At 50.3% G+C, this 11,776-nt stretch overlaps 1 protein-coding gene across 8 annotated transcripts in view; it reads left to right on the top strand.

The window, feature by feature from the left end:
- The first annotated feature begins 6 nt into the window (after nucleotides 1-6).
- Pkn1 (protein kinase N1) overlaps nucleotides 7-11,776 on the top strand; it is a 31,741-nt gene continuing 19,971 nt past the window's right edge. For 3 of the 8 annotated variants that reach the window (XM_029557382.1, XM_008855400.3, XM_029557384.1), the window contains exons 1-5: nucleotides 545-692; nucleotides 1,060-1,124; nucleotides 5,322-5,622; nucleotides 7,873-8,024; nucleotides 9,788-9,923. In XM_029557382.1, coding sequence (XP_029413242.1) covers nucleotides 560-692; nucleotides 1,060-1,124; nucleotides 5,322-5,622; nucleotides 7,873-8,024; nucleotides 9,788-9,923 — 787 coding nt within the window. In that variant the 5' untranslated portion in view covers nucleotides 545-559. Of the gene's footprint in view, nucleotides 133-214; nucleotides 693-1,059; nucleotides 1,125-1,322; nucleotides 1,479-5,321; nucleotides 5,623-7,872; nucleotides 8,025-9,787; nucleotides 9,924-11,776 lie in introns of those variants that run through there. The other 5 variants (XM_008855403.3, XM_017794952.2, XM_017794951.2 and 2 more) reach the window with 4 other exon arrangements.

Genomic DNA, 11,776 nt, shown 5'->3' with positions numbered 1-11,776 from the left:
CGGGCGCGCCGGGGAGGGTCTCAGGGCCCGGCCCTCCCGCCGCGCCCCGTGCGCACGCGCACTCGCACGCCCCTCCCTCGGTCGGGGACCCCTGGTGGGCGGCTGGAGGACATGGCCAGCGACGCCGTGCAGGTAGGCGGACCAGCGTCCGTCCAGGGAGCGGCTGCGCGGCGCTGGGGACCCCGGGCCTGGGGGCACCCGGGGTGAGGGGTGAGGGCGGCCGCCCTCCGGCTGCCGAGGTCCGGACTCGGGAGCCCTCGCGGGGCCCTGCTGGCAGGTGGAGGCGCTGACCTGGTACACGGAGAGGGTGCTGTCCGGGTTCCTCCCGCTTCACCCCGGCCTCGGACCCTCCCCGAGAGTCAAGAGGGGGCGCAGTGGGGGCCCTGTTCGTGTCCGAGGCTGGCTGCGCGTCTTGGTGCCTCCCGTTCCCCCTTTTGCCCCGGCCCTGTCCTCAGCGTTCGGTTCCCGGCAGGTGCCGCTTCACCCGGCGCGCCGGGAGGATCAGCGCGGCCCGTGCCCCTCCCCCGCACAACAAAGCCGGAGCCACCCCCACCTGCAGATGGCTTTACATGGCCCCGACGCCACCCAGATAGGCACCTGTTGGCGGAAGTGCCCGAGTCACCTCCTTAGGCTAGAGGACTGGGGACACTCCGCAGCCACCCTTCAGGCTGACTGGTGGAACAGTATCCCAGGTGGGGCGTGTCCTGGACCACTGGTGGGATGCTTTTCTGTCTAGAGTCCTACTGTGTAGGGGTGGCAGGGATGGGTCACCCTCCCCCCACCCACAGGCACACAGGCACCTGTGACTGGCATCCACTAGCCACAAGTCTTTCCCTGTGCTACCTGTTGGCCCTTACTGCCCTCAACGCACCTTCCCAAGGGGAAGCAGGGTCAGAGTGAGCTCCAACCCTCTGATTCAGTGGTCCAAATCTGAGATCTGTGTCTCTGGTGGCTCCATTAGCTCTTCACCATTTAGTCCATTGTCCTGTGTAACTGGTTCTCATCTTCTACACCTGCTCCCATATCTCTCCTGTATCTACTTGTGCCCCTCTCCCCCAGTACTGCTGATGGCCTGCCGGCCTTGCCGAGGAGCTGGGCGTATCTGGTGTTGCCGATCTCACAAGGTCAGACCTGCAGGCGGGATGCACTGGTGCCCGCTCCTCTCGCAGCCCACAGAGGGCTGTGTAGGAATCTCCCAGTCCATGCATGTGCTTGGTATGCCCCACACATGATGCATACGGAAGCTATGATTCCTGGAATGAGGCTGGACCTATGCCTGATACTCCTTCCCGTCTTCTCCCTTCTGCTCATCCCTGCTTCAGCTTGCTGTCCTGTCCCTCTGTCTCTGAAGTGTGCCTGTTTGTCCCCTGTGCGGCAAGCGGATGTCCTGTCTAGATTCCGGAGAAGCCCCAGGCATTGAAATATCAGGACGTTGGGATCTGGGTCCCTGGCCACTTTGGCAAGAGAGTTTTCAGGAGGTGGGTGCCCTTGGTCTGGTGTCTCCCAGTCTATGGTGGCAGGTAGAGCAGCAGCGATTCTAGTTCTCTAAGGCCAGGCCAGGCCAGGCTAGGCCCCTGAAATTCCTGGGTTTGCCCTGCTGACCCTCAGGTGTCCCCTTGTCCCTGGGTAAAAGTGAGTCACCCAAGAGAGGAAGATTCAGGAGGTTCTGACTCTCTCCGTACATGCTTGACATATTCTCCGGTCCCAACTTCTGGAGGTGGGGCTGAGAGTGGTCACCTTTCCTCTTTGCCTGGATGTCCCCTATTTTAGCTGGCCTTGCTTGTGGCTGTGTCCCCCTGCTCTGCCTGCTGGGGACGGGGTGGGGCCTGGTCATGCAGGGTGGTGTTTGGTGAGCCTGGGTTTAAATCCCAGCGGTGTTCCTCCATGAATTCCGGGGTCAAATTTGCCTTTGCCTTACTGAGCTTTGTTCTTATTATGTGGCAAAATAGGGCTAAGAATGGTTATGGGGAGAGAGGGAGGCTAGGCCACTGCTTGGCAGGTGGCATCTTTACTGGCTAATGAGAAGGTTGGCAGGCCAGGCTGAGGGTCCATGTTCCTTCCCAGGGCCACAGTGCTGATATTGGGGAGCTGGATCATTCTTTGTGGTGGGAGCTGTTTTGTACAGCTCAGGGTGTCTCAAAGCATTTGCGACCTTCACTTGAAAGGTGTCACCTGTGTACCTCTAGTGATGACAGCCCCAAATGTCCCAGACAGTGCCACATAGGTGGGCAAACACCCTCTTCCATGAGAGGGACTGCTGTGGCCCCTTTGAGCTTTAGCTTTCCCCCACTGTGACTACTCAGGTGTTTAGTGAGGGGATGGTAGGATCGCAGGAGCACATCTGGTGCACATCTCTAGTCACATCTGGAAGTATAGAAGAGCTGTGCTTGTTGTGATGGTGACTCACAGCTGCAGGATGTGATGGACAAGCGACTCTTCCCAGCTAGTGTTGTAAATCTTGGCCTTGCCTCCTGCTGGCTGTGGGGTCATGGGACAAGGGACTACCACTGCTGGAGGTTTCAGTTTCTTCATCTTGAAGACTTGCATTATGTTATGCCAGGTATAGCAGCACAAGCCTGTAATCCCAGCACTTGGAAGGTAAGGGCAAGAGGATCAGGGGTTCAAGACCAACTTAGGTTACATGAGACCCTAACACAAAACAAAACAGCAGAGCAAAGCAAATTCAATACAAAACAAGTAGCACCTGCGACATGGAATTGTGGTAGTTGAAACCTAGGTGAGGTTTGTAATACCTGTTGCTGTCTTTATGTTTTGTGGTGCTGGGAATGGAACTCAGGGCTCATACATGCTAGGTACATGGTCTACTACTGAGCTGAACCTGCTGCCTGTAACTGCTATTATAATTATTACTACTATTTAAAAAATATTTTTTAGAGAAGTTTTAGGTTCATGGCAAAATCCAGTGGAGTGGGAAATAGTGTTCTTATCTACACCCTGTCCCTGACATGTGCAGCCTTGTAACTGCTTTTATTGGTGGTTGAGATACAGTAAATGTTTAGCAAATGGTTGTGAGCTGTTGTTTGGGGGGACATTCTTAGCCCCACCCCCAGTGCTGTCTCTTCCTAGTGTTAGTTTCAGGGAACTACTGTTGGGTCAGCTGGGCTGCCTAGGCCTCTTAAGATGTGGTCAGCAGCAGTGGACATCTGGGTAGGAGGAAGCAGGAAGTTGGGGCTGCCTGTCTGCAGGAAGGGAGCCCCACCTCTACAGGACTGGCTGTTCTGATCCTGAAGAGGAAGTTGTGGACAAGGGGCAGGTGGGAGGGTCCTGCCATCAGGACATGCTTAAGGACTGAAGGCCTGGGCCATGTGGCACAGTGTGAGTATGCGTGCATATATGAACTTAGAGCCTGTGCTCACTTGACCGGTGGACTACTTATCATGTAGGTTCTAGCAGGACTCAAATCAGCACTCAAGGGTTGTTTGTATATAAGCGTCCTTGCAAGTGGATGTGGGAGTGTGCACACACTTGTGAGCCACACAAGTAGGAGTAATATGTGTGAGCCTACTCTGTGTGCACACATAATCCTGTGTTCCAGGCACCCACCTGCAGGTATGGAAGTGCATGTTCATGTATATTCTGTGTATACGTGTGAGCAAGGTATAGATCTGCAGAGCTAGAAGGTACACACCCTTGTAAACTTCGTGTTCCACTCATCACACTCATATAGGTGGTAGTGCATATATTTGTGAGCCTGTATTCCAGGCTTGCATCTGCAGAGCTGGAAATATAAACATACTTGTGAGCCTGTGCACCTTGCACACGCTGTATATGTGTACCCATCCTGCCTGCTACATACAGGCTGTGGATGCATATCCCTTGGGTGTCCTCATGGATTAGGGAGCAAGGGCTGTCTGTCCCTGGTTGCCTCCAGAGAAGTAGGTATGGCCCTTTAGGGTGTACTGTGGAAAGGACCTCTTACATGCCCCAGAGCTGGCCTGGCGCAGGGGGTGTTGGGAGCTGGTAGGAAAGAGGAAGTGGCGGTCCTGAGGCCCTGGCAGGGTTGAGGTTCAGGAAGAGGGCGTGGCCCTTAGCCTCATACCCAGGATGTTGACTGATCCTTCTTCAGATCTGGAGCTGGAGGTTGGGGCTAGGGTCTCCATACAGTGGGTAGGAGACCCCAGGTGACATATACTAGAGGCTTTGGGGTGCTTCTCAGTTGGGGACTAAGGAGAGGAGATGGGGGCACTGCTGTTGGAATTCTCCATGTGGAGAATGAAAATTTCAGGTGCCGTGGCAGTTCTCAGGTTTGGAAGATGTAGAAGGACATGGGCTCTGCTCTTTGGAGCCCTAGATATGGAAGACAGGAAGATTAAAGACAGGCCCAGCCAGCCCTTGGCACCTCCTACTTTTGGAATACAGATGAGAGGAGTCAGGATCTGTCCCTAGGGACCCCTGGTTTAGGGGTATGATGCCTGCCTTTGGGACCTTCTAGTGTGCGGATGCAGCAGAAGGAATCTTCTGGGGGGATCCCCAATGCAGGGGTGATGGGACCTTCCTGCCAGTATCCCACTGCACAAGAGACAGGCAAAGGAAGATGTGGTACAACTGGTGGTGACCCTGATCTGAGCAGATAAGGAAGGAAAGAGGCCTTGCTCTTGGCCTGTCTTTTCATTTATTATTATTATTTTTTTGTCTTTTTTTTTTTTCTTTTTCTTTTTCGGCACTGAGGACTGAACCCAGGGCTCTATGACTGAGCTAAATCTCCAACCCATTATTATTATTATTATTATTATTATTATTATTATTATTATTGTAATTGTGTGTGTATGTGTGTGTATGTGTGTGCCAGTGCCTGTGGAGTGTGTGTGTATGTGTGTGTATGTGTGTGCCAGTGCTTGTGGAGACCAGAGGCATCAGATCCCCCTGGAGTAGTTGTTAGCCACCTAACGTGGGTCCTGGGAACTGAACTTAGGTTCTCTGCAGAAGAAGTGCGTGCTCTTAACTGCTGAGCCATTTATTCATTCATACATACAGTGTGTGTGTGTGTGTGTGTGTGTGTGTGTGTGTGTGTGTGTGTGTGTGTTTGGTGCAGATCAGAGGACAGCTTGTAGGAGTCAGATCTCTCCTTCTACCATGTAAGCCTTGGGAGTCAAACTCAGGTCATCAGCCTTTGCAGCACGTGCCTTTACCCACTGAGCCATTTCTCCAGCCCAGATCTCCCCATTTTGAGGATCTGTCCCTGGAGTTCTAGTTTAAGATCAGGTGGGATAGAGGTATACCCTATAGAGGTACAGGTAGGCTATACCCTGGTGAGGCCATGCCCCTGCCCACTGGCTTCTGACCTTCTCTGTCCCCTGCAGAGTGAGCCTAGAAGCTGGTCGCTGCTGGAACAGTTGGGCTTGGCCGGGGCAGACCTGGCAGCCCCTGGGGTGCAACAGCAGCTGGAGCTGGAGCGAGAGCGGCTGAGGCGAGAGATCCGCAAGGAGCTGAAGCTGAAGGAGGGTGCAGAGAACTTGCGAAGGGCCACCACCGACCTGGGCCGTAGCCTAGGCCCTGTGGAGCTGCTACTTCGGGGTTCTGCACGTCGCCTGGACTTGCTGCACCAGCAGCTGCAGGAGCTGCACGCACATGTGGTGCTGCCTGACCCTGCAGCAGGCAATGGTGAGCAGAGAGTTCTGGAGCAGGCAGGGGTCTAGGGCCAGGCCAGACACTCCACTGACCCCCTGGATTCATACCTCATCAGGACACCTTCCCAGGTCAACAGAATGCCATGGCCAATGCCAGACCCATATGGCCACCAACACCCAGAGAAACACATGGCCACACCCATGCCTGAACCCCATCCAGAGCTGTCCATGGCATTAGGCATACCTAGATATACACACCAGCACACAGATTACACCAGAGACCCACACCCGGTCTTCAGCCATGTAACCATAGCCACAACTATTCTTGGACAACTGAGTAATGATGTCATGAGAACCCAGAAACTCATAGCCATAGTAACACACAAACATTGCATGCTGTCACCCCCAAAGCTCGTCACAATTACACCAAAACCACAGTACTTCTAGACTATTTTGTTATTGTTGTTTGGGTTTTTAAAAAAAATTATGTGTATTTTTAAATTAATTTTTAAAAAAATTTATTCTTTTATTTTATGTGTATTCGTGTATTGCCTGAATGTCAGTAAGTGCACCTGTGTCATGCAGTGCCCACAGAGGTCAGAAGAGGCTGTTGGATCCCCTGGGACTGGAGTTATGGACAGTTGTTAGCTGCCATGTGGGTGCTGGGATTCAAACCTGGGTCTTCTGCAAGAACAACCAGTGTTTTTAACCACTGAGCCATCTCTCCAGCCCCAATGTATTTATTTTTAAAAATATTTTATTATTTTTAACTTACGTGTATGAGTGTATTGCAACTCACCAGTGTTGTGCAGTGCCCAAGAAGGTCGGAAGAAGGTGTTGAATTCTCTTGGACCTGGAGTTACAGAGGGTTATTATGGTTGTTAGCCACCATGTGGGTGCTGGGAATTGAACCCAGGTCCTCTTAAGAGCAGCCAGTGCTCTGAACCGCTGAGCCTTCTCTATAGCCCCCTTTAAAAAATTATTTATTAATTTTTTTTTTTTTTATCTTTTTGAGACAGGATCTCTCTGTAGCCCCAGCTGTCCTGGAACTCACTTTGTAGACCAGGCGGCCTTGAACTCAGAGATCCGCCCGCCTCTGCCTCCCAAGTGCTGAGATTAAAGGCATGCACCACCATGCCCGGCTAGATTTATTTTTTTATATGTATGAGTGTTTTGCCTGCATGTGGTATTCCATATGTATGCAATGCCCTTTGATCCAGAAGAGGATGTCAAATTTCCTGGAATAGGAGAGTTAGGGACACTTGTTAGCTGCCATGTGGGTTTTGAAGAACTGAACCTGGGTTCTTTGCAAGAGCAGCTGATGCTTTAACCAGTGAACCATCCATGTATATGTGATGTTTTGTGCGTGCCTGCATTTCTGTATGTGTACCACATATATGTAGGTTCCCACAAAGGCCAGAAGAGGCTGTCAGATCCCCTGGAACTGGAGTTACAGGCAGTTGTGTGCTGCCTGATGTGGTTAGGAACTGAACCCAGGTCCTCTCTGCCAAAGCAGCAAGCACTGCTGAGCCATTTTCCAGCTAATTTTTTTGTTGTTGTTTTGTTTTTTGAGTCAGGGTTTCCTGTAGCCTAGGCTAGCCTCAAACTCTGTGTAGCTGAGGATGACCTTGATCTCCTGATCCTCCTGCCTTCGCTTCCTGAGTGCTGGAGTGCTGGGATTACAGGCCTGCAAAACCACACCTGATTTATGCAGTGCTAGGGATAGAACCTAGGGCTTTATGTGCCACCATACTTGGTAGACTTTTTTTTATGTGATGAGTGTTATTGCCTACAGTACAAATGGAGGTCAGAGGAGGGTGTCAGATTCCCTTGGAACTGGAGTTATGGATGGTTGTTAGCCACCATGTGGGTGCTGGGAATTGAACCCAGGTTCTCTGCAAGAGCAGCCAGTCCTCTTAACCACTGAGCTGTCTCCCAGCCCCCTCATAAGCTACTTTCGCAGTGAGTCCTCATCAGCTCTCCAGGGTGTACTCTCAAGTCTATATCACACCCATTCCTGTGGGCTTACACACCATTAGGTAGTTGAGGCCTTTCATCCAGCTGACCCTGATGATCTCATACCTCTCATACCTTTTTCGTGCTGGGGCCCACCCTATTCCAGAGGATCCCAGGTCTTTTGCCTGTGTGCTGGCTTTCCAGATTCCTCTGCTGGGGGAGCACCCCGGCTAGGCTGTAGGTGTCCTATTGGCTGGGGCAAAGTCTCCCAGGTACACCTAAGTGACTGAGGTGACAACTGTGTGATACTCTTCCTTTTTTCCCCCAGATGCTCCCCAATCCCCAGGGGACAGTGGCCCCACCTGCTTATCCACCAACCTAAGCCGAGTGGCTGGCCTAGAGAAGCAGCTGGCCATTGAGCTGAAGGTCAAACAAGGAGCAGAAAACATGATCCAGACCTACAGCAACGGCAGCACCAAGGTGGGCAGTGTGTATATACTTACCCATGTGTTGTATAAACACACACTCTGTGGACACATACATGTGCATATGTACACAACTACCAGCATACACACACACCTGTACTTACACCCATCAGCAGGTTACACAAGCCCATGTGCCCACACCCACACATATTACTGTGCATACATCTGTATGTGTATGTGCCCACTGACAAACACCTGCACATGCACACACGTATAAGTTCATATATGTATGCATACTTTTATGTACAGATATGCATACTTGTGCATATATTCTCATGTGTGCACACACACATGCATACACCCTTACTTGGTATGTAACCACCAGCAAAAGTTCGTATCCATACTTGTACACACCTACCAGCACAGATACACAGATACCACCATATACCTGCATGTGTACACACTCACTTGTTCATATACACAACCATGTACATGTGGCCATGTATAAATCTTTGTCTTAGTCTGATTTCTTTTTTTAAATCAATTAATTTGGGAGGGGGGATAGAGAGAGTGCACAAGATAGGGTGTACATGTGGAGGTTAGGGGACAACTTGCAGGAATTGATTCTTTCCTTCTGTCTTGTGGCTACATAGTGAGACTCTGTCTCAAAAACAAAACAATCAATGAAAAAAATCAACATCTTTAACTTACAGTTTTGCGGTCCAGTACAACTACTTGGCTTCTGCTTGGGGTCTCCTGAGAGAAAAGTAAGGAAGTCAGTCAAGTGGCAAGCCAAGGGAGGGGTCAGGATCCCCTTACAACAACCCACCACAAGAATGAATCACAAACAGAACACAAGATAAAGCCAGTCCAAGCCAGCCCAGTGCATGCCTCTCACCCCAGTACCCTAAGGATCCTGAGTTCCAATCTAGGCTGGGCTACAAAATGAGATAATGACTCAAAAATAAACAAAAAATCCCACAGAAAATGCTGAATTAAAGCAAAATGAAAGTCACTTTTCCTACTGCAGTGCAGTTCCATTAGAGCACACCTATCAAATTCATGGCCCTGGGACCATTCCCAGGATCCTCAACAACAAAGACCTAGTGTCACAGGAAGGGCATTCATCCTTTTCTGTTCTACTTAGTTGTTTTTGAGGCAGTGGCTTACGCTGTAGCCCAAGATGGCCTCAAACTTTCCATCCTCCTGCCTCTGTCTGCAAGAATTGGAATGCCAGGCATGCATCATCAGGCCTGGGTTGGCTTTCCTTTTTAAAATGTACAATTCAGTGACATTAGGTATCCCTCACCTCTGTCTAGTTTCAGATCATTTCATGACTGATGGGAGACCCTGTCCCCATTAACCGTTTTTATCCCTGGCTACCACTAGTCTGCTTCCTATTTCTGTATTTGCCTGTTCGGTGTATCTCATATAAACACACTATAGAGCAGTTTGCCTGTGGCCCTGGGGACACCTCCGTGCAGATGTTCTGAGAGCTGAAGTGGATAAAGCTCCAGTTGGTCCAAGCTAGGCTGTGAATCCTCAGTCCAGTGGAGGTTCACACACTATAGATGTAGGAGTTGAGGCTAGGAGAGATTGGGCAGCACAGTGAGCTCATTTTAGCTCAGCCGTCAGGGGGTAAAGCTAGAATTGAAGTTATGAACTATCTGTGTCTGTGCACTGGACACAGGTCAGTAGGAGTGTGTGATGTTGTGTATACACACACACACACACGTGCATGCATATTCTGTCATGCCAAGGTTCATGTGGTATTGACAGCAGGGTCAGTGGTCATTCACCTCAAATGTCTGTCTTCAGGACCGGAAGCTGCTACTGACAGCACAGCAGATGCTGCAGGACAGTAAGACCAAGATCGATATCATCCGCATGCAGCTCCGCCGTGCACTGCAGGCTGGCCAGCTGGAGAGCCAGGTGACCCCTGATGAGGCCCAAGGTGAGACCCTTCCTTGGACAGCCTGCCTTCACTCAGCCTTCCAGAGGTCAGCCTTCACCCATTAAAGCCTGTTGTGGAGAAAGGAGGCACTTGTTATGCCTTACTTACTGTGTGACTGGAATCCATTCCTGACCCTCTCTGAGTCTCAGTTTTCTTTTCTTTCTTTTTTTTTGGTCTTTTTGAGACAGGGTCTCTCTGTAGCCCCAGCTGTCCTGGAACTCACTATGTAGAGCAGGCTGGCCTTGAACTCACAAGAGATCCGCCTGTCTCTGCCTCTCAAATGCTGGGAGTAAAGGCGTGGGCCACCACACCCAGCCCTCAGTTTTCCTTTTGTCCCATGAAAAGTTTGGCCTCAGGGCAAACACACTTTTTTTTTTTTCTTCTGTGCTACTGGGAATGGAACTCATGGACTCCTCCATGCTAGGCCAGTGTTCTACTGCTGAGCCAGCCCCTAGATCCTCATTGATGGATTCTAGGCATGCACTCTATCACTGAGCCATGACCCCATTCCTTGTTAGAGTTTTTTATTTTTTTATTTTGTTTCGTTGAGACAGGGTCTTATATGTGGCTCTCGATAGCTTAGAAATGCTATGTAGACCAGGCTGGCCTCAAACTCACAGAAATTAAAAAAATATTTATTTATTTATTTATTTTATTTATGTCTGTATGTTTGTATGTACATGTGTGTATGGGTACCCACAGAGGCCAAAAGAAACTGTTGGATTCCTTGGAACTGGAGTTAGAGGCAATTGTGAGCCACCTGACGAGGGTGCTAGGACTGAACTTGGGTTCTCTGGAAGAGCAGCAAATGCTCTTAACTATTGATCCATCTCTTCATCCCTATCCCTTGTTTTTTTTTTTTTTTTTTTTTTTTTTTTCCAGATTTAAATAAAGTTTTTGTGGGCCAGGCATGGTAGTGCATAACTTTAATTCCAACATTTGGGAGGCAGAGGCAGGTGGAGCTCTGTGAGATTGAGGCCAGCCTGGTCTACATAGTGAGTTCCAGGCCACCATAGGGAGACCCTGTCTCAAAAGACCCCCTCAAAAAAGTTTTTGAGTGTTTTGCATGCATGTATGTTTAAACACCATGTGCATGCAGTTCTGGTGGAGGCCAGAAGAGGGCATTGGAACCCCTGGAACTGGTGTTAGGCACAGTTGCCAGCACAATGTGTTTGCTAGGAACTGAAACCGGATGTGCTGGAAGAACAACGAGTACTTTTAACCCTTAGCCATCTAGAGCTAATCCCCATCCCTTGGTTTTTTTGAGAAAAGGTTTCACTATGTATCCTAGGCTGTTCTTGAACTTTTGATCCTCCTGCCTTTACCTTCTGAGTGCTGGGATTATAAGCTTGTGCCACCAGTCCAGCTGTCTTCTTGTAAATAAAGTTTTATTGGCACATACCTGTAGCCATTTTTTCATGTCTGCCACATCCACAGAGCTGAGTAGTGAAACAGGCCTATCATTCTAGCGTGCAGGAGGCTGAGGCAGGAGGATTGTGAGTTCCAAGTCAGCCTGGGTTACATAGCAAAGCCACAAAACTGAGTATATCTTCTGCCTGGCTTCTATAGAAATGGGGTGAGGAAGCCTGGATCATGTGGTTCCCTTGTCATGTTGGTCCCAGGTGCAGAAAACTGCAGGGTTCCCAGCCTGCTTACATCTTTTCTTTCTCCCTTCCTCCCATCCTCCCTCCCTCCCTCCCTTCCTTCCTCCTTCTTTCCTTCCTTCCTCCCTCTCCTTCCTTCCCTTCCCTTCCCTTTCTTCCTTCTTTCCTTCCCTCCCTCCCTCCTTCCTTCCCCTCCCTCCCTCCCCCCTCCCTCCTTTTTTCCTTCCTTTCTTCCTTCGTCCCTTCCTT

The sequence above is a fragment of the Nannospalax galili genome, unplaced genomic scaffold (genome assembly GCF_000622305.1).
Source record: "Nannospalax galili isolate Female #2095 unplaced genomic scaffold, S.galili_v1.0 scaffold47, whole genome shotgun sequence".
NCBI classification, from domain to species: Eukaryota; Metazoa; Chordata; class Mammalia; order Rodentia; family Spalacidae; genus Nannospalax; species Nannospalax galili.
The sequence above is the reverse complement of the archived record's forward strand: the minus strand, read 5'-3'. Positions and strand labels throughout refer to the sequence as shown.